This window comes from Diabrotica virgifera, chromosome 1, assembly GCF_917563875.1.
Source record: "Diabrotica virgifera virgifera chromosome 1, PGI_DIABVI_V3a".
Classification (NCBI taxonomy): Eukaryota; Metazoa; Arthropoda; class Insecta; order Coleoptera; family Chrysomelidae; genus Diabrotica; species Diabrotica virgifera.
In genome coordinates, this window is record NC_065443.1 from 252,646,535 (window position 1) to 252,670,256 (window position 23,722).

The window sequence follows — 23,722 nt, forward strand, 5'->3', positions numbered from 1 at the left end:
TGGAAACAGATTATCGCAAAGCTTCCTGGTTAATAAAGGTCTACGTCAGGGGTGTTGTGTATCACCGACTTTATTTAAAATATATGTTGCAAAAGCATTGAAAGAGTGGAAACGAAAATGCAGAGGCATGGGCGTAGACCTTGGAGAGATTTGCTTATATACATTGCAGTTTGCTGATGACCAGGTTGTTATAGCAAACGATAAAGATGATTTAGAGTACATGGCAAGGAAATTACAAGAAGAATATAGAAAGTGGGGACTAGAAATTAATACAGAAAAAACAAAATACCTGCCAATAGGTACCGAACTATCGAACATCACATTAGAAAATAATGAAATCATCATGCCCTGCGACCATTACACATATCTAGGAATCTTTTTTGACACAACGGGGAAATATGATGAAGAAATAAAGAGAAGAATAACACAATCCAGAAAAACAATAGGTTGTCTGAACAGCGTACTGTGGAATCATGAAATAGGAAAAAGAAGAAAACACAATATCTACGAATCTCTTATTAAAAGCAGTCTATTGTACGGAGCAGAAACTTGGCGGATAACCGAAAACAACAGAAGAAAACTGGAGGCAGTAGAAATGGACGCTTTTAGAAGATCAGTAGGAAAGTCACGCAGAGAGAGAATACGTAATGATGAGATAAGACAGCGAATGGGGGTTGACGGCTCTCTAACAGCAGACATAGAAAGAAAACAGCTGATATGGTACGGACACGTCCAGAGGATGGATAACTCAAGACTCCCTAAAATAATTATGCAATGGGTACCATCAAACCGCAGAAAGAGAGGAAGACCCAAGAAATCTTGGAGAGAGGGAGTAACGAAGGCGATGAGCGCAAGAGATCTTAGAGAGGGCCAATGGGATGATAGAGTGTCATGGAAATTAGGCATCGGACAACGTCGCAAGACGTTTTAAAACCGATTGATATATATATATATATATATATATATATATATATATATATATATATATATATATATATATATATATATATATATATATATATATAATATATATATATATATATTATTTTTTTGCCAAATTTACCAAATTGGCAAAATTACTTACTAAAATCACTAGCCAATTGTGTAACTAAAGGCAACAGAATCATGAAAATTGGAATAAAGGGGTTTTGAAGGATGATATATTAAATGAAAATATTTTCATCTCTTATAAAGTTATAAGCAACTTCCGGTTATACCGGAAGTTGCTTATAACTTTGTTTTTTTAAATGGGACACCCTGTATATTTTTACATTTTTGGATTCTCTTTGATGTATCCTTTCTTAAAATATCAGGTTTTGTAATATTATACAGGATATTTTAAAAGATAATTACGGTTTTTTATTAATTTCGTAGCAAAATGAACACTCTGTAGAATTGTAGTAGTTTGACATCTAAAACTCTACTTACGTTCAAATGATTTTTAATATACTCTACTATTGTTAAGAATCATTAGTATAGCTAAATTTTTAATTTTAGTATACAGGGTTGGTCGAAACTCGGAATGAGTATTTTCTGAGTTTTCTTAAATGAAACACCCTGTATTTTAGTATTGTAATAAAATGATATTTTATGGTACTTTTTTATTTCTTAAGCATTCCCTATACCTAACTGCTTTAATTTGTGCTTAATTGTTAATCGCACCAACAATCTTAACTACGTAGGTATTTTGATAGCTAAACCATTATTGGTAATTTTAAGAACCAGTGTGGATTAATATGTATTTATTTCTGAAAAATTATTTGGGATTGAGTATTTTCACGGCCAACCTAATAAAATTTTACGTATTTTTTGTTGCAATTAATGTTTAGCTTGAATCACCAATAACTCACAAATTAAAGCAGTTAGGTATAGGGAATGCTTAAAAAATAAAAAAGTACTATAAAATATCATTTCACTACAATACAAAAATACAGGGTGTTCTATTTAAGAAAACTCAGAAAATACTCATTCCGAGTTTCGACCAACCCTGTATACTAAAATTAAAAATTTAGCTATACTAATGATTCTTAACAATAGTAGAGTATATTAAAAATCATTTGAACCTAAGTAGAGTTTTACATGTCAAACTACTACAATTCTACAGGGTGTGAATATTGCTACGAAATTAATAAAAAAACGTAATTATCTTTTAAAATACCCTGTATAATATTACAAAACCTTATAGTTTAAGAAAGAAGAGATCGAGGAGAATCCAAAAATGTAAAAAAATATATAGGGTGTCCCATTTAAAAAAACGAAGTTATAAGCAACTTCCGGTATAACCGGAAGTTGGAAAGAGATGAAAATATTTTCATTTAGTAGATCATCCTTCAAAACCCCTTTATTCCAATTTTCATTATTCTGTTGCCTTTAGTTCTCGAGATATTTCTAATAGGCCAGTTATCTGCCTCACTCTATATATTCATATACAAATTTCACTAATTGTTTGGGTTTTGAAAAACTGGGGCTTAAAAAGTACATTATTATCTGAATATTCCAGCTTTCGGAAACGTTTATTTCCTTTTTCAAGAAATTCTACAATGCAATAAGAGAAATGAATTAAAATGTGTATGAATGTTATAACAAAAAATAATGAAAAATTCTAATTTTTTAATTTAATTTATTTTTTTAAGTGTTGTTTTGTGAAAAACTGTTTTTGTTTTTTGAAGTTATGTTATGTTGACCTGTCAATAATTGTTCAATATTTCGGTTATTGGTAAACAAATGTTGTGTATATTAGTTTTTATTGGTGTGAGGATAGAAACACAAGAGCAAGTTTATAATTGTAGTGACTTTTTAAATAGCTTTTAAAAGCAACAGGTACGTAATTGTAAATGTTTCAGTATTGTAATAAAAAATTACATAGGTACCTATTTGGAAAATGTAAAATGTAAGTGCCTACCTTCTAGGTAATGCTTTGATTTACATAATTTGATTACCAACAAAATTTCTACCAATCTTCATCTAATATATTGTTTTCTTACTCTATGTATTTTAATATTTTAATTCCACAAAAATCAAACTAATTTGATTAAATTCAGAACTGTCAAAAAGTTTAAAATGTTCAGTTGGTCTACCTTCCCTCATGACGGGCGTAGATAAATGCTAAAGCGCTTCGATTTTAAACCAAATCACTCTAATATAAGCGGGTTCGATCCCCAATGAAAATTTTTCTTTTTTTATTTTCCAAAGAATAAAATAGCAATTCTGCTTACTGCATTTGAAATTTCAAGTCAAATTCTATCGGTTTTGATTATTTGCATTGCTAAAAATTAAGTTTTTATTTGTTAAACAAAGCCATAAACACATAGTGTTTCCCGTGCCCAATGCATGCGTTTTAATGTACGTAATCTACGTAGAAATTGTCTGTATGCGCGCCTACTCGTTCGATTTCAAATGGAAAATGCATTGAAAACGTCATTCAATCACTATGTGTTTATAGCTTTATTTAATAATAAAAAAATTAATTTTTAGCAATGAAAGTAATCAAAACCGATAGAATTTGACTTGAACTTTCAAATGCGGTAAGCAGAATTGCTATTTTATTTTTCAATCAAAAGTTATTCGGGTTCAAAAATTGCAATTTTTCGATTTTTTGAAAGTTCAACCGCGTTTATGTCGAAAACTATGCATCCTACGAAAAAACTTGTAAAAACATTTTTTGCTTAGAATGACCCAAAAAACACAAAACAATGTTTTGTTTTGCGAAAAATCGCTGCTATGTGATTCCTAAAGTTCTTTGTTTATAACAATCTTAACGACATCCGGATCGACTGTTACCCAAAAAATTCATGTTCTACGGGTCAAAATACATAAAAAAACTTGAGTAAGTCCATCTGAATTAAGGAGGCCGTTGTACCCCCACTGGCGACAGGACTATCAGAACAATATTAAAAATCTATCTAGATAGCCTTTAGTTTTAGTGATTGATATTCATGCATTATAGTATGTTAATTTAAGTCTATTATATCTTTTTCATTTTTGTCGCTCAAACTGTTCAAACAGAAACAACTCTCATTTTTCTTTCTTTTTCTTTTATGTTTTACACGTTGAGTTTAAGAGGCTACAGTAGTGCGTCATCGAAACGGAAAACGCGTTCCAAGATTGCGGCTTATCGTATTCGAGCAAATCCTCACCTACTTCTGCCTTAAGTTTGGCTATACAATCTGGAAAGAATAGTTATGTATTGACCACTACAAAAAAATTCTAATTTTGAATATTTTGCCGAGATATTTGGCACACATATTCGTATAGTAAAGAACGCCTCGACACAGCCCAATTTGAGAAATATGTTAGAAGTGGAAATTAAACTAAATCTACTTCTTCATGTACCATCTCCTCTAAGAAGGTTGGCAACCATCACGGCAATTCGCACTTTCGATACCGCTGCTCTAAAGAGATCAGCAGAAGTGCAATTAAACCAAGCTCTCAAATTGTTTAACCAGGAGATGCGTCTTCTTCCGCGACTCCTTCTACCCTGTATTCTTCCTTGCATTATTAAATGCCTCAACAAGTTATAACGCTCGCCCCTCATAACATGTCCCAGATATTGTAGTTTCCTGACTTTAACTGTATTTAAAACCTCTTTATCTTTTCACATTCTTCTCAACACCTCGATGTTCGTGACTCTATCCACCCAACTTATTCTTAATATTCTTCTGTAGGCCCATAACTCGAAGGCTTCTAATCTGTCCGAAACATCCTTCTTTAATGTCCAAGCCTCCAACCCATAGAATAATACGGAGAACACGTAGCATCTCAGAAGTCTTATCTTTAAAGAAATTGTAATGTCCCTGCTACAGAGTACTTTTTTCAGTTTGTTGAAAGCATTTCTTGCCTGTCTCATTCTTGCTTTAATCTCTCTGTGTACTCATTAGTTTCATTAATTATTGTACCCAAATATTTATATTTTTCAACCTTTTTAATTTGTTCTCCATGTATTGTTATGCTTTCTTGGCGCTGCTGAGCTTTTGTGATTACCATAAATTGTGTCTTTTTTGTGTTTAGGGACAATCCGTTTTCTTGGCTGACTTCTACCACTCTGTCAACCATTTGTTGTAAATCTTCAAGACATTCGGCTAATAAAATAGTGTCGTCGGCAAACCGTATATTATTGATTGGTCGGCCATTTACTTTTATTCCCGTGGTTAGGTCTCCTAGTGCTTCCTGGATTATTTCCTCTGAATACAAATTGAACAAAGTAGGAGACAGGACACAGCCCTGTCTGACGCCCCTCTCAATCTGTATTTCATTTGAAAAGGCGTTGTTCTCTTTTACCGCAGCGATCTGATTATAATAGATAGCACTAATGATCCTGATGTCCCTTATATCTAAGTTTTTCTTTTCAAGTAATTCGATAAGGCGGTTATGTCTGACCTTATCGAAGGCTTTGTTGTAATCCAAGAAACACATATATACTGGCTGATTAACATCCATGCACCTTTGCACAAGTACATTTACAGCGAACAGGGTTTCCCTCGTTCCCATTGCATTTCTAAATCCAAATTGCGTGTCGCTTATGTCCTGCTCAAGTTTGTTATGTATTCTCCGGTGTATAATTTTTAAAAATATTTTGAGTGTGTGACTCATTAAACTTATTATCCGGTGGTCTTGGCATTCTTTTGCGTTTGGTTTTTTTGGCAGTGTTATGAACGTTGACAGCAGCCAATCTCTGGGAATGATTCCTGTACTGTATATTGTATTAAATAAGTCGACCAGTATTCCAATTTGCTGTTCTTCTATTAACCGTATTATGTCTACAGATATTTGGTCAGGACCTGTTGCCTTGTTGTTCTTTGTTCGCTTTATCGCCTCTAATACCTCATCTTCTGCTATGTCTGGGCCGTTGTCGAACTTTTCCTGCTCTAGTACTATCTCAGTCCGTTCGTCTTTAAATAGCTCTTGAATATATTCCTGCCATCTTTTAAGCCTTTTACCGACGTCTATAATTATTTTGCCGTTTTTATCCAGCAGTATGTTTGATTTTTTCTTAATATTTGTGCCTGTTATTTCCCTAATTTTCTTATGAAGGTTTAAGTTATCATGTTTCTCTACCAACTGTTCAATCTCTGCGCATCTGTCACTATACCATCTTTCCTTTGCCTCTCTGATCTTTCTCCTTATTTCTGTGTGTATAATATTATACATGTTTTTGTCTTTGGTTTTATAAGATCGCCTTGCTTCCATGAGATCTAGAATCTCCTCGGTCATCCATTCATTTTTATTCTTAATTAGTTTAGGTGTTAGTGTTGTCTCACATGTGCGGATAAGAGCATCTTTTAACATGTGCCATTTCCTGTTCGCATCTTCAGTAGGAATACTTTCTATTTTGGTGAGCTCTTCTTTAATTTTTATTGTGGCTTGCTCTTTTGTTGATGGATCTCTCAAACGAGATACTTGTATCGTCTCTACTTTAGTTTTAACCACAGGCTTCTTTAGATTAATTCTAAACCTTCCTACAACTGGGTTGTGATCTGATCTCACATCAGCTCCAGGGTATGATTTTACTGATTTTATGGAATTTCGGTATCGTTTGCAGATGAGAAGGTAGTCAATTTGGTTTCTGATGACGTTATGTTGGTTGTCTGCTGGTTGTCTGCTATTAAACTAAATACAATATTAAAAAAACGAACCTGTACCGCCATTAAGAACAAAAAATACAATTTCTTCAAATAAACTTTTTTATCCCGTGCCTAGATTTTGTGTCATATTGGAACTACTAAAATTTTTTATCTCTAACTAGAAATCCAACATATTATAACTAAATAACTGATTAGTCAACATAAAGAAATAGTCACTGTCATTTTGACAAACCTGCGTTAGATTTCTAAGTGTAATAGCACGATTCTCTTATCTGTTTTGTTATTTGTATCGATATCTGTTCAGTGCAGTAGTGTATTATTTTAAGAATTAGTTGTTGATACATATGGAAGTAGTGTTTATTTTATAATTAATTTATTATATTTTTGTGTAAGAGAACTAAGTTGTTAAACTATTTGAACAAATAGATTATTGTTAATTGTGAGTTTTACTTATAGGTAAGTATATTTACGTAAAAATATTTCGAATTCTAATGCGAGTATATAAATTTTTAGGAGGATTTTTTATTCCAAAGTTCATTATTCATTTAAAGTTCTATTAAAAAAAAGGTTAAAACTAGTTAGAACAAGTTTGGCGCTCTATGAACTAAATTAGACGGCTCTTGTTTCGCTTTACAACGAAATGACTATTTATTATTGTTTTATTATTATTTCGTGCAAATACCCATAAAATTTTCAGCCATTTTGGTTTATTTTTATAAATATTTATTTACTAATAATAAAATTGTTTTCTATTACTTCCATTTAACACGCCTATGAGTATTATGTCAAAATATTGATTTTAAATAATGTCAAATATTATTGCCACTCTTGCCAAAGTTTCACAGACCTTACGAAAAAAGGTATGATACTATCTCCCGAAGTTATATTGATGACGCGCTACTATATGCTCTTAAAATAGAAATAGGTTTTGCAAGTACCTTGAAAATCAATAACAGGTACTTCGACTGCCTGTAAACTATTTGGAAATAATCTATGCTCCATTTTTCCCCATCCTGCTAAATTTCCTGGTGCTAATAAGACCTCAGTATCCTGTTTAGGTAATTTAGCGGGTTGAACTAACTCGTTAAATTCAAATGGAGTGGTTACTTTTACAAGACCAATATCAAATAATCTGGGGTACCTAAAAATATTGATTATTACTTAAAAAGAATAAATATTTATAAGCATATACAAGGGTCATTCGTAAAGAAAGGTTTCCTATGCCATGCCGTTGAGCAAGAGTGCGACATGCTAGGAAAAATCTGGCGGCACTGTTTTACTCACTGTTTCTCCCTTTCTCTTACACCATCATTTCGCCTCGATGAATATACATATCACAGCATGAATTTCACAAATGTGAAATTCATGCTGTGATACGTTTTTTAAATGCAAAATGGATTTCATCTATTGACATTTATCGTCAATTCATATCTCTTCAACCAGAGCCGTGCGGTACATCTTTTCAATATGATGTAAGTTATCGAAATGCCGCCCCTTAAATATTTTTGAAACTTAAATTTTATTTGTATTAAATGAAACTGCACAAAATGAACAAAAACATTTATGTTAAAAACGAAACATCCTTTAAATTAACTGATATATGTATTAACATTAAAAAATATCTTTAACAAAAATTACAAATTTACCCTTTTTGCCTTTAATTTTGGCAAACTCGTCAATCAGATTGGTGTAGTCTAAAGTAGCAGCTAGTGATGACTCTATTGAAATAAGTGCTAATTTTTTTTATTTTTGTTTTTCTTATGCAGCTTTGTTATGTTTAATCATTTTTAATTTTGAAAAACTTCTTTCGCTACTAGCTACCGAGACAGATGGTGTTAATAAAATTCTTTGTGATACAACTACATTTAGGTATAAATAAATTAGGTTATTTTGGCACAAATAGTTCGAAACCTTTAAAGAATTCATGGAATATGAATACACATGGAGTATAGATATACATATATTTAGGGTATATAATATCATGCAATTATTCTTCTAGAAGATCATTTTCCTCTATATCCGATTGTTTTTCTATTGAAAGTTATGAATGAAGATTTATACAATATTTTTCTACTATTTTATCATCTATTTCCCTCAATTTAAAAATATTATATAAAAATTTAAAATGTTGATTATGAGTTTGTTTCTACAAACGAAAATCAGTCAATCAAAAAATTATTGGCAATGTCTAAAATATAGATAAAAAATTTATTTTATATTTATCTTTCTCTGTTAAGAGCTGATGCCCAGATTTTTCGTAATCAAATTGTCGCTTTTTTCTCCTGACTCAAATTTAATTTTCAGCTGAAAATTCGGAACTTATTAAGATTTTCTGCAATTTTATTAGCAGTAATTTTCATTTGGTCATCGCCAGAATACCTAGGATGTTGGATAAACGAGACACTAAATCCGGATGAAGAAATTAAAACTCGTATAGAAATTGCAAGAGGAGCATTTATGAAACTTAGATCTATTCTGAGCAACTCTCAGCTGAATTTACAACTAAGAATCAAGTTCCTAAAATGTTATGTGTATCCTGTATTACTATATGGATGTGAAACCTGGATCATGAAGGTTAACATGATGAACAAATTAGAAGCCTTTGAGATGTGGTCGTATCGTAGAATGCTCAGAATATCTTGGGTTCAACGCATTTCAAACAGAGAAGTCTTAAACAGAGTAGGTCAAGGCGAAGGTGACTTAATGAAGATGATAAAAAAGAGAAAACTTGAATATCTGGGGCATATAATGAGAGGTAGCAGATTCAGGACGCTGCAGTTAATACTCAATGGAAAGATCGACGGAAAAAGAGGAATTGTTCGAAAGAAATATTCATGGCTCCGAAACCTTCGTCAATGGACTGGCTTATCAGCAGATCAATTGTTACATGCCGCACAAGATCGAGAACGATATCGGCAAATTGTCATGGAAGCTACCCACGCCTAAAAATTTGGGCACGGTACTTGAAGAAGAAGAAGATCGCCAGAATGTGTGTAACTTTTCATTTTTGTCTGTAGTTTCTGACAAAATTTTTACACAATCTGGCAAATTTATAGTTACATTTTGCAACATCTTCGCGACTGAATTTATATGAAATAAAATATCATGCCAAAGACCTACCTGCACCGCATATAAATTTATAATTTTTAATATTTTTTACTAATCCTCATGCTTTGACTTTAGTTTCTGGGTATTTTTTTGACTTATATTTTACAAAATTGAAATCTGAAAGGTTTCAATGCATCTACTCGACTTGCTCATCTAGTAGCACTCAACGGTTTTAGAGTTAGTTGTGAAACATTGTTTTTTCAGAGCTTCCCAACGCTTTCTAGAAACAGAAAAAAATGCAGAGTTCTTGTATAATACAAAAAAGGTTGTTGTTACTGTAGAAGCAGACGCTGCGTCATTTATGGCTAAGTTTAAAGAGTGGCATTTTATTTTTCAAGTATTCTGTTTTGCACGCCCTTTCTTATTTCTTTCATATTGACCCCGTTATCATAGCCTTATTATCTGAGCCGTTTTAAATCAAGACCTAACTTTTCCAAATTTGTCAAAATGAGTTCTGTTAAACCTTCACCGGTTGAGTATTTTTGGCTGACACTTGGTTTTATATGTATTTTTAATTATCGAATCGCTCAATTTATATTTTGATTTTACTGATTATGCCGCCCCCTTGTGATGCGACTGCCTCACCGCATCATAGCACGGCACGGCCCTGTCTTCAACATGTTCACAAAAATATTGTAGAGAATTCAGTGAAGGCCAAATGGAAATTCACGACGAAGATCGAAGCGGACGGCCTTCAGATTCATCGTGTATTTCCGTTCGGCTTTCACTGAATTCTCCACAGCATTTGCGAACAAGTCGAACATATATTAGACTTTTACCCGTAAACTTCGATTAACTGGCGACTAATGATAGTGCAAAATAGATGAAATCTATTTTGCATTTAAAAAACGTATCACAGTATGAATTTCACATTGGCGGTAACAGCGACCGGGACCTCTATCTTCGAAGGCTGCTATGCCGACACTAAACAATACAGCGAGGCAAAAGTGGTGGGGAAAGAGAGAGGAAGAGTTGATGGGTAAGACAGTGTTGTCAGATTTCTCCCATCATCGTCTTTGGCTTTTACAACTCTTTCTGAGTGTTTGCTGCGTTTACTATTGTTTTCCATTTTGTGCTACTATTTACCATAGTCTCACTTCCATCTTTTCCAAGTCTTCTTTGACTGCATCTTTCTCCCAGCACGGGGAATTCTCATTTGTCCACCAAAATGGACCATATATTCATTTTGTTCCTTGGTATCGTACCGAGCGCTTCATAAAATGCTTCATTGCTTTTATTTATGATATCTTGGTAGGTATTCTGGATGCCGAGAAGTAGATCAGGTTTGTTAATTTTTGCGTAAGGTTTAACTTATATAATAATGATAATGATGAAAATTAGACGTTTTGCAGTGTAAAATTATTGTATTTAGGTGGATTTGTTTCCAGTGGTTTTGATTGCGCTGCGCTAGTTTGTTGTCACTTAGATGTAGTAGTTATATCTTCTTCTTAAGCCTGTTTGCATCCTTTCCTGGACAAAGGCATTTCTGTGAGTTCTCCAGTCTTCTGTTTTTTGCTATTTGGGGCGAGTTTATCCCCACTATTGCTCGGATGTCATCTAGGCACCGTTTTTGTGGTCTTCCTCTACTAAAACTGTGTCCATGTTGTCTCTCCAATGTAGGTACAATATTTCTCGTTCATATTTCATTGTCTTGTGCCACGTGTCCTACCTAGGTCCATTTCATAATAAAGTAATATACAGTGATGAGCGCGCCAATAACAGACAAAATAATGCAAAAGATGGAAAACATAATACATTGTGAAGTAAAAAGAGGTGGAAATTATCGATATGACCGTATACATTAACATTAAATTACTTACGTAATTTCCCACCTTTAGACGTATCGGAGGAGTATGGCAACTGTCACTGTGAGAGGAGAAATTTATAAAATACTCCTGTCAAAGACGTCTAAAGGTGGGAAACTCTGTAATGTAATGTTAATTTTATAAGTTTATATCGATAAATTCCACCTCTACTAGTTTCATCTCTGCTTATTTCACAATGTATTAAGTTGTCCATTTTTTGCGTATATTTGCCGGTTATTATTTATCATTAGTAAATAAATATTATCCACTGCATAATGTTTATTTACTTTGTAAGATTTGATGAAATCTTTGTAAGATTTGATAATGATCTGTACGCTACAAAATCGCTGTTATATTCTAAATTATTGGTTTCTATACAAATATCCAGTTTTCTAAGCATTTAATTTGATCGAAATCAGTACAATCAATCAATACAATAAATTTTTTCTACGAGCGTGTAAAAATGTCTACTTTCGCGCACGCGTTTTAGTTTAGAAAGTTTTACATTTCCGCACGCGTATTACTTTTCCGCACGCGTTTTACTTTTCCGCACGCGTTTTACTTTTCCGCACGCATGTTAATTTAGATATATTAATATGGCCTTAAAGTAATTAAAATACATGCAACAAACTAATATTTAGATATTATTTACTAATTTATTTCAAATATATCTTATTGTGTTCATGTTTTAATGAAATTAATGCGAGAATTCGATGAAATAAAATAATTTTGACATACTATTCGAAAGTCAAATCAGTAGACAATAACAGTGGTTTTGAATCGTCGTCATGGAAACCAAGATCGTCGTCATGCTAACCAATTATGCTGATAGTTTGGCTTTGACAACCTTGTCATAGAATTAATTTGTGTATGTATTTTCATATTAATTAAATTAATTGATTAATATTTGGTCATTTTTTAAAGACTGGTAGAAAAATATTGTTCCTAACGCTAAAATAACTATTTTAATTAAAAACTTACGTTTTATTAAAATTTTCGTGATAAAAGGATCTTTCCACACTTCTGTTTTGTTTATTTGGATCGTCAATATTTGTCACTCCTGCATAAACCTAAAAGTTAAATAAACTTTTAAAATAAATAAATAAAACGATATAACTAAAAGTAGCAGTAATATGAACTTGTTACTTTTATGAGCTGTTTTATAGACTATTTCACTCATCTTAAAATTTTCACATAATCTGACCAATCACAAACCAAAGACAGCTTGTGTTATCGCGAAAACACCAATTGTCTTTCAATTCTGATTGGTCTATCAGCTTCGTGTTTTCAACGACGTAACCATGGATACCGATCGCAAAGCAAAGTTTGACGTTTGCCAAAAAAATTATTGTAGCTGTATACGTTAAAATGAGTCGTTTCGGTGGTACTTCAAACGAAGTTATAAACCAAAACATTGAAGAAAATATACCGAGTAACACAAGAAAATCTAAATCTTATATATGGAGACAATTTATGATGTTCTGTGTGGATCGCAACTACAAATTAGATGCAGAAAATAACAACGAAAGACTAGCATTCATTCTAAAAGACTGGGCCTTCAACATGCGAAAAATTGATGGTAGTCATACTATTCAAAATTTTTACAATTGCACCGTTTATAATAATTATAGTCGAGAATAATGTATTTTTTTCGTGTACAAATTATTTATTGTTATAGGTAAAAAATAATTATAACAAATTATTTATAGTTATAATAAATATTTCATGATTATGACTCCATCGCCCAGCCTCAAAAGTCCACTGCTGAACATAGGCCTCCTCCCCTCGTTTCCAACCCCATCTATCCTGCGCCGCCCTCATCCAGTTTTTATTTACCTTTCTTAAGTCGTCAGTCCATCTTGTAGGCGGTCGACCGACGCTTCTCTTGTCTTCTCTTGGCCTCCATTCCAATAACCTCTTCGTCCACCGCCCATCTGTCATTATGGCTACGTGTCCTGCCCATCTCCACTTCAACCTGGCTATCCTCTCGATGACGTCAGTCACCTTTGTTCTTCTCCTGATTTCTTCGTTTCTGATTTTGTCTCGCAGAGTTATTCCTAACATTGACCGCTCCATTCTTCTCTGCGTGACTCTTAGTTTGGTAGCCGAGGCTTTAGTTAAGGTAAGTGTTTCTGATCCGTACGTCAAGACTGGGAGGACGCACTGATCGAATATCTTTCTCTTTAGACATGTGGGTACCTCACTTTTAAAAATTTCTCTCAGTTTTCCAAATGCTGCCCACCCAAGACCGATTCTTCTCTTCAGCTCATGAGTCTGGTTATCCCTGCCAATCGTAATTTCATGTCCCAGGTATTTATATCTATCTACGAGTTCTATTTCCTTCCCACCAATACTGATGTTCTGGTTGGGTACCAAATTTGTCATTATTATTTTTTTTGAGATGTTTATATTTAAACCAACATTTTCTGTAGCTACAACGAGTTCTTGTACCATCTCTCTTGCCATACCTAGATCCTCAGCTACTATGACTATATCATCGGCGAAACGTAAGTGGTTTAGGTATTCTCCATCTATTTTTATTCCCTTTGTCATCCAATCCAAACTCTTGAAAGCATGTTCTATGACCGTATTAAAAAGTTTAGGTGACATTGGGTCTCCTTGTCTAACCCCCCGTTCTATTTTTATGCGATTACTGTTAGTATGTAATTTGACAGTGGTTGTTGCCTGTAAGTATATTTTGTGTAATAATTTTGTATACCTATAATCTAGCCTGCATTCTTTAAGCGCCTGTAATATTTTGCTAAGTTCAACTGTATCAAAGGCTTTATGAAAATCGATAAAAACTAGAACTAGGGGTTTATTGTATTCCACTACTTTCTCTATCAGGGTTTTTTTTTATGATTATGACTAATTGTGAATTATTCAAAAAATGGGTAGATTTGGGTTACCTAGATCAAATGTATTATTATTAAATTCCTTCCTCTCATTCCACTGAATTTTTGACCTATCACTTTGTTCGTGAAATAGTCTAATAAAATACCACTCGTGATTTAATTTATCTTATAAGTCTGTCTTTTATTTCTAAACTCAACTGAGTTGCTTAAAGAAAACACCACTCGTCCTACGGACTCGTCCTACGGACTCGTGGTGTTTTCAAGCAACTCAGTTTCGTTTAGAAGTAAATCGACAGACTTATCGCGAAAATTGAATCACTAGTGGTATTACTATTGAAAATATTATGTTATCAGTATACTTGTTATAACTACATGAATGTCCGGGACGAAAACCACTCTCTTCTTCTGAAGTACGCAGCTGTTCCTCCATCCTTTCTGTGTCAATTCAGTAGACTCTCTCTATAACGAACACGGGTATTACGAGGTTTCGCTTATAACGACGTACACTAGATATCCCATGAAATTTCTATTGAACTATAACACCTCTATAACGAGGCATATTTGGTTATAGCGAGGAAAAATGAAATCGAAGAATATGTTTCTTTACCTGTTTTTGGCGTGGTGATGGCCATAAATAAATACCATAACTGCCTGTATACAGGAATTCCCAACATATGTGTGCTTATCGAGACCAGTGCTGTAATAAATTCCACTGCCGGTAATAAACTTCTTCCTTCTTGTTTATCTATCGACCGATATTGAATATTGTAGGAAATTTACAATTTACGATGGCCAAATTTCATTGTTGAGGTCGACCATCGACACCTAATAAACTACCTAAGAGGCATCAAAACATTTCAGTGGTGGTGGTATGCACAATATTATTGTTGTCTGATATAACGAGATCCGCTTATAACGAAGTAATTAGTCCGCCATTTCAGTTCTCGTTATAGAGGGAGTCTACTGTAATTTTACCATACAACCTACCCAACCCACAGAAGGTGTAACGCGTATTCCCACATATTTATTGGGGTATTTTTGTTTCCATTTTTATGTATGGAGGTTCTTCTTCTTCTTCGTCTTCTTCAACCTATGTTCGTCCACTGCTGGACATAGGCCTCTTCCATTTGCTTCCATATATTTTTACCCTTGGCAATTTTCATCCACTGCTTGCCCGCGACTTGTTTGATATCATCTGCCCACCTCTTCTGCGGTCTGCCTACTCCTCGTCTGTTCTCTCTTGGTCTCCAGTTTGTTAATCTCTGTGTCCATTTTTCGGCATTATCTCGGGCAACATGACCGACCCATTGGGCTACTTGAGCCTTGCTATACGTTCTGCGTCATCAGCAATCTTTGTTCTTTCACGAATGCCGATATTTCGAATACTGTCTCTCAAACTAATCCCTAGCATGGCCATCTCCATCGCTCATTGTGTTGTACTGAGCTGCTCTAAAGTTTTATTTATAAAGGGCATGGACTCAATAAAAGGCCCTGGTATGGAGGTTAAGTAGCCCCTATTTATTTGGTATTTTTTTTATCAAATAAGCATTTGTTAAATATTTGTTTTTATTAATCATGCATTAAGGCTGAAGAGGGGTGTTTTAGCAGTTCTTCAGGTATGTTCGTATTTTATCTATTTAAATAAAATAGATGTTCATATATATGTCGCCATCCCTGTTAAAATATGCTGTTTCTATCGATTTATGTCTATTTAGTAGATTTATTTCAAACCTATTTAATTCTAATAGACGGAGAGCTAGAGCCGAAAAATCATCGTCATAAGTAATATGGAGTTTTTCCTGTGAAATGTGTCCATTGTATATTGACAATTATGACCCCTTTCAGGCTGACACCTCAGTGGATACAGGAAGTAGCAATAAGAGATGAAAGGGGAAAGTTAGTGCAGTCATTAAAGGTTTTCACCTCCTGTTTTGTTAAACCTCCATCGATTTGCATGCAAATTGGTGACTGGTTAGAGCAAGAAATAAAACTGATTTGGTGCCAACTTGCACTTTTACCCTGGTGGTGTATACCACCCCTTCCCGTGGGTGAAAACAATTTTATTATAAAAAAACCCTACAAATCGTTAGAGGGACAAATTTTAAGTAAAATTTGTTATATCATGTTATTAAAATATCTCAATACTTTTTGAGTTATTAAAGATCAAAGATTTGTCTATTTAAGAGCATATGCGTGAAGTTACGGATGATAAAGGGAACATATCAATTAATTGTATGTTAGTAAAATATTATTTTTATATTATTTCGATATTTAATTGAATTTTTTCTATCAATATAAACTGAATATGTTTAGAAACTTGGGATGTCCAATAATGGGTACATTTGACATATTCGAATACACTTTTGCTAAATTTATAATATCGAAATAATATAAAAATAATATTTAAGTAACATACAATTAATTAATATGTTCTTTTTATCATCCGTAACTTCACGCATGTGCTCTTAAACAGACAAATCTTTGATCTTTAATAACTCAAAAAGTATTGATTTATTTTAATAATATGATATAACAAATTGTACTTATAATTTGTCCCTCTATCGATTTGTGGGGTTATTTTTAATAAAATAGTTTTCACCTCCGAGAAAGGGTGGTATCCACCCCCAGGGTAAAAGTGCAAGTTGGCACTAAATCATTTTTATTTCTTGGGGTATGCTCTAACTAGTCACCAATTAGGATATTTAAGATTAGGATTATTTTAGGATTATTAGATATTTAACAAAATAGGAGGTGAAAACCTTTAAAGACTACACTAACTTTCCCCTTTCATCCCTTATTGCTACTTCCTGTATCCACTGAGGTGTCAGCCTGAAAGGGGTCATAATTATCAATATATCCTGTATCCACTGAGGTGTCAGCCCGAAAGGGGTCATAATTATCAATATACAATGGACACATTTCACATGCCAAACTCCATATTACTTATGACGATGATTTTTCGGCTCTAGCTCTTAGACTATATGATAACAATTTTGTATTTATACATTCCAAAACTTGTTGTTATGTATTTTTTTCTCATTTATGGAAGTCTCCTTATATACACCGGAGTACTAGAGCCGATTTGTAAATATTGCCAACCTTTGATCTATTGATGCATTCAACTTTGTTTAAAATTGCATTATATTAAAGGTTTTGTAAAATAAACTAAAGGCTATAGCGGGATAAGATGGTCAAAAATGCCCCCGCACCGATCAGCCCCGCTACTTATGTTTTCGATAAAGGACAGAGGTCCTAAAACTTTTTAAATGGAGAAAAGAAGAATTTTTAGGTTTTATTTTTTTGTGAGCGCAGTTTTACTTTAAAAAATCTGAAAAAATTCAAGAGGTTGTATCTTTTAAATACAAAACAACTTGATTTTTTTCAGATTTTTGTAATAAAAAATGAGCCCAGGAAAAATTTTTGAAATTTTCAAAAAAATTTTAGGTTGTGATAATATGATTTGGCCAACTTTTAAATATATAGTATTTTTTTGTGTACTTTTTGCCGTTCTTGTGAATGGCAGAGGCAGAATTTTTAATATCTGAGCGGAAAGAACGAAAAAATCGAAAAAACCGTTTTTGGCTGGTGTGCATCTCGGGACAGCCAATTTTAGGATTTAGGATCCTGACTAAAACAACTGAAAAAAAAACTAAAAGTGTGAATTTTGTCATAAAATTTGGTATGTGAGGTTATAATAATATTTGGAACAACTTTTCCAAATAACTTTTTTCGATATCTCTAACGCGAAGCAAATCGAATCGCATATCGAAAATTCACCCTGTTTGTAATAGGCCGTGTTTAAAACTTAAAGTTTAGTTGACTATTTTAAAAATTGCGAACCATCACCCTGTATGACTGTGCAAAATTTCAAATCTGTATATATTTTGATAGTCGAAACATAGGGGTCAGGGGTGTCTTCATCTTAAATGCGACACACTATATCTTATCAATTTAATAATTTATTACAACTAATAGAGTCGTATATTTTACAGATTCAAAATATACAATGAAAATACGAATTCACTAATTTTATCATAAAAAGTTCAAATTGATTGCATTGAAATATTGAACCCATTAATGCGTATTAATATAATAATATTATTATAATTATTATATTATAATAGAGTGAGTTTTATGTATAGAAACCCTGAAGTATCTCGGAAACGACTTGCACGTTTTTCATAGGTTTTGGTGGGTAGGGGTTTTCTAATGCAGCCGATATTACAGTGATAATTACATTGTTGTCAGATTTTCCATTTTTCGGAAAATCTAATGAACTTTCTTATTTCAAATGGAACATCCTGTATATTTTTTGCGTTTCGAAGTCCTTAAGATATACTGATTATTTTGTATATTATATTCCCTATACCTAAATGCCATAGTTTCGGAGTTATTGCTACATTGATTTAAAAAAAATTTAAAGAAATTATAAAAATCAATTTTTTAGGCCCGTGTAGGCATTATTTTACGTTCTTTGGATCATTGGGAACAAAAAAGGTCTTTTATAATTTTTCTCTAAAGTTAATCGTTTTCGAGTTATAAACAATTTAAAACTGAAAAAAATCGAATAATGACCATTTTCAAGGTTCAAAAACAAAAATAAAAAATTGAAACTGCGGTGTACCCAAATTCAAGCTAAACCCTTCTTCCAGGGGCTCGCTATAAAATTTTTTGGCACGTTTGATTCTAAAACATTGCTTTTTAATAAATGTTAATGAAGCGCATATGAGAGGACGGGCGATCGGGCTGCATTAACAACTAAAAAACAATATTTTAGAATGAAACAAGCTCAAATTACTTATTGTTAACTGATAAAATAAGGCTTCAACTTGAATTTCTGTACTTCGCAGTTTCAAAAATAATATTTTTGATTTGTGTTTTTTAACCTTGAAAATCGTCATTATTTGATTTCTTTTCAGTTTTAATTTATTATTAACCCGAAAACGATTAACTTTAGAGAAAAATTACAAAAGAACTTTTTTGTTCCCAATGGTCCAAAAAACCTAAAATCTCTGTCTACCCAGGCCGAAAAAATTGATTTTTATAATTTGTTTAAAAAGTTTTTAAAAATAAATGTAGCAATAACTCCGAAATTATGGCCTTTAGGTATAGGGAATATAACATGGAAAATAATCATTATTTCTTAAGGACTTCAAAACGCAAAAAATATACAGGGTGTTCCATTTGAAATAAGAAAGTTAATTAGATATTCAGAAAAACGGAAGATCTGACAACAATGTAAGTATTACTATAATATTGGCCACATTAGAAAAACCCCAACCCACCACAAGCTATAAAAATCGTGCAAGCTATTTCCGAGATAATTGAGGGTTTCCATACATAAAACTCACTCTGTATATTATATTATACAGTGAGCACGTAAAGGTTGGAATAAATTCATTTTCTCGAAAATGGACAATTTTGGAAAAACATCCCGAAACAGCTCGATTTTTATTTTAAACTACGACTTTTTGGCATATACATCATACTAGTGACGTCACCCATTTGGGCGTGATGACGTCATCAATGATTTTTTTTAAATAAGAATAGGGGTCGTGTCATAGCTCATTTGAAAGGTAGTTCAACTCTCTATTCAGTAATATAAACATTAAAGTAATTATTTATACAGGGTGTCCAAAAAAATTTTTTTAATTAAATTTATTGACAAAAAGAGGAATCTGTGTAATTTATTTAATTCAAAATGCATTTTACTGCTATCAGAAAACAGGAAAAATGTTTATTTGACAAATAAATATTGTTTTTTGCAAATTTAATATTAAAGCAGCCACCCACCCGCCTCTTGACAATTTGAGCAATTAATTTAAGCGACAAGCAATTTTTTTTTCAAATAAACATTTTTTTCTGCTTTCTGAGAGCAGTAAAATGTATTTTGAATTAAATAAATTACACATATTCTTCTTTTTATGTCAATAAATTTAATTCAAAAATTTTTTTCGGCACCCTGTATAAATAATTATGTTACTGTTTATATTACTGAATAGAGAATTAAATTACCTTTCAAATGAGCTATTACACGACCCCTATTCTCATTAAAAAAAAATCATCGATGAGGTCATCACGCCCAAATGGGTGACGTCACTAGTATGATATATATGCCAAAAAGTAATTTAAAAATACAAATTGACCTGTTTCGGGATTTTTTTTCCAAAATCGTCCATTTTCAAGAAAATTAATTTATTCCAACTTTTACGTGCTCACTGTATATTAAGTATTACACATTAATTGGTTCAATACTTCAATGCAATCAATTTGAACTTTTTATGATAAAATTAGTGAATTAGTCAGTATTTTGATTTTATATTTTTAATCTTAAAAATACGACTATATTAGTTGCAATAAATTATCAAATTGATAAGATACAGTGTGTCGCATTTAAGATGAAGACACCCCTGACCCCTATGTTTCGACTATCAAAATATATACAGAAGTATTAAATAGTGTGATGTTATGCCTTCTGGTCCCAATTAATTAAAACTCTATTGTTTGGTTCAAATACATTATATTTACAATCACCTCCATCAACGACTAACCATAACAATATGTTTACATATCACAGTAACGACCTACTACAACAATAATTACTAACTGAGTACAATCATCTTTCTCCACCGAGTTAATGTTTATATACACATTTAAATAATAACAAAACATGACAATTCAATGTTACTTGCGGTTATTGATACAAGAACAGATACTACATGGATTAATGACTTTGAATGAGTTTTAAACATATTTTGTACAGGGTGATATTATAATAACACACCTCCCCGTTTTGTTAAAATTACATATTTTTAAAATGTGATGCTCCTCTTTCATTTTTACAAAAATGTTTATGGTTACCTAATACTATTTTGAAAAATTAAATTTCCTAACTATGCTAACTAACTGTACCATGGTATATTTCAGATCAATCGATTTTTCCCTAAACATGTATATTCTTTTTCCTATTTTACACAAAAGTTCATATTTTCCCTATACTAAACTGGTATTTTATAACCTATTACTAGTTCACGTACTTTCACGTCGTGTCTTTTCGTCCTTTTTTTTTCGTTCACTAATTCACTTCCTCAAAACAGTGTCCACAGTGAATGAAATTGATCCTTACTTTTAAATAGTCTTTTAGTGCCTATAAGCCGTAACTAATCTAATTGTAATAAAATCTCGACTTTAATACTTCCTAAGCTAAGCTAAATATTACCTAAACTTCTATTAAATGGTATATAAAAAAAGAATTTAACGTTACTTTACTATTTCATCTTATTATTTCAGTCTTATTTTGATTTATTTATATACGCCTTACTAACTTTAAAATATTGTACCTATAATAAAAATGTAATCTCTCTAAAACTTTTAATATGTGTCTCAAAAAAAACTTCTAATAACTCTCTTGTAGCTATAATAAATATTTAATCTCTCTAAAAACTTCACTTTTTGTGTCCCTTTGCTTACTATCTACTAACACTATTGTAAGATATTGTCTATCCTTAATTCAAACACTTCCATTTTCCGCGAAAATTTAACCTGAATTCATTATCTACATTTAAAAATAAGTTATTTATAATTAACATTACTTTATAGAAAAAAACTTACAACTTTAATTCTTAGACATAATTCAATGATTAGCTACTTATTATTTGCTTAGTATCTTCTTAATTTTGCTTCTTTTCTTGCAATTTTTATGTGTCTTCTTTCATTTTTCCCACATATTTTAATAAAAAAATTATCTTTTTTTCTCTTCTTCTTCTTGTCTGGTACTACAACTATATTTCTTCATTTTCTCCACATAATAACACTTCTACAGTGTACATAATTCATCTTCATATACATCTTTCATATAACAATCATATATCATTTATCTCATATATCATTTCATATAACATCATAATCATCACTTCATATACTAGCTCCGATACCTTCGTTTTACCTTAATAAAAGAGGTTTCACTCGGATGTCTTAGTTCTCCGCCAATATTAACCCGAATTTTCGCCCTGATCTATACGCACCATGAAGGTGGTATAGTTAACTCAAAACACGAAATAGGTATTTTATGCGGTTCAAATTCTTCTAAAAATATCACAACCTCAATCCCTTGCTTTGAGGCCGTTGTTTATTCACGAATAATCATGAATAAAATAGGTACTCTCAAAACACAGAGTGGGTCTCTAATAAGCTTTCAAGCTTCTATAAATCACTTAGTACCTTCCCAATTTGACAAGAGCCGTGGGTTTCTTATTGTCTCAAGTTGCCTCATAATATTTAGCTTATAATATTGTTAGTTCTTCTTCTTATCTATATAGTTCTTCTCCAAATTCCTTATCTCGACGCATCAGGTCGGTTCGTTAAAAATATATATCTTGCTTATAGCAATGTTTATCGTATGTCATCACTAATCATTATTTATTAAAAAAATATCATTTATCACTCAAAAAAATATTAATTCAGGTTCATCTCATACAAAATTTAACACAAAATCGATGAAAATGTATCTATAGAATCAATAAATATCAATAATAAAAACAAAATGGCTAATAAAAATTCAATAATAGTATACATATTCGATACAAATTCAATTCAAAATTCAAAAACAGCCTATGCAAAAGTTAGATAAAAATATTCAAAATCAGTGCAAATCTCAAAATTCGATAGAATTTTTTTTTTTTGGAAAAAATTCGATATTCCGTACAATATTTAAAAATAACCGTACTAAAAATCGAAATCGGATAGATTTTTCAAATAAATTAAATAAAAATTCAAAATTCGGTAAAAATTCAATAATAACATATATAATAAACTTCGATAAAAATATTCAATTCGAAAATCACTTCATATTTCAAAATTTATAGATATTCTTAAAAAAAATCGATACTTCATAAATTATTCAAAAATCAGCAAAGATAAATATTCAATGTTCAATAATAATATAAAAACGAGGGAAGCATTTTTAATAAAGATAGACATTCTTACTTACATTTTATCACTTTGTCTTTGTTCCCTGGGTTCTCTGCATCTTCGTCCTGGTCCATCTTCGCCGTCTCCGTTTCCAATTTGTTACCGCCATCTCTGCTCCTTCAGAAGACCTCCTCTAGTCTGCAGGATCAGCCATGTATTAAATAGTGTGATGTTATGCCTTCTGGTCCCAATTAATTAAAACTCTATTGTTTGGTTCAAATACATTATATTTACAATCACCTCCATCAACGACTAACCATAACAATATGTTTACATATCACAGTAACGACCTACTACAACAATAATTACTAACTGAGTACAATCATCTTTCTCCACCGAGTTAATGTTTATATACACATTTAAATAATAACAAAACATGACAATTCAATGTTACTTGCGGTTA

At 32.1% G+C, this 23,722-nt stretch overlaps 1 protein-coding gene across 1 annotated transcript in view; it reads right to left on the reverse strand.

The window, feature by feature from the left end:
- The window catches only part of LOC126883338 (plasma kallikrein-like), a 43,345-nt gene that overhangs the window by 2,263 nt on the left and 17,360 nt on the right, over window positions 1-23,722 (reverse strand). Inside the window, exons 3-4 of the mRNA XM_050648780.1 lie at window positions 12,476-12,564; window positions 7,520-7,722 (exon numbers count right to left, since the gene is read on the reverse strand). Coding sequence (XP_050504737.1) covers window positions 7,520-7,722; window positions 12,476-12,564 — 292 coding nt within the window. The remainder of the gene's footprint in view (window positions 1-7,519; window positions 7,723-12,475; window positions 12,565-23,722) is intronic.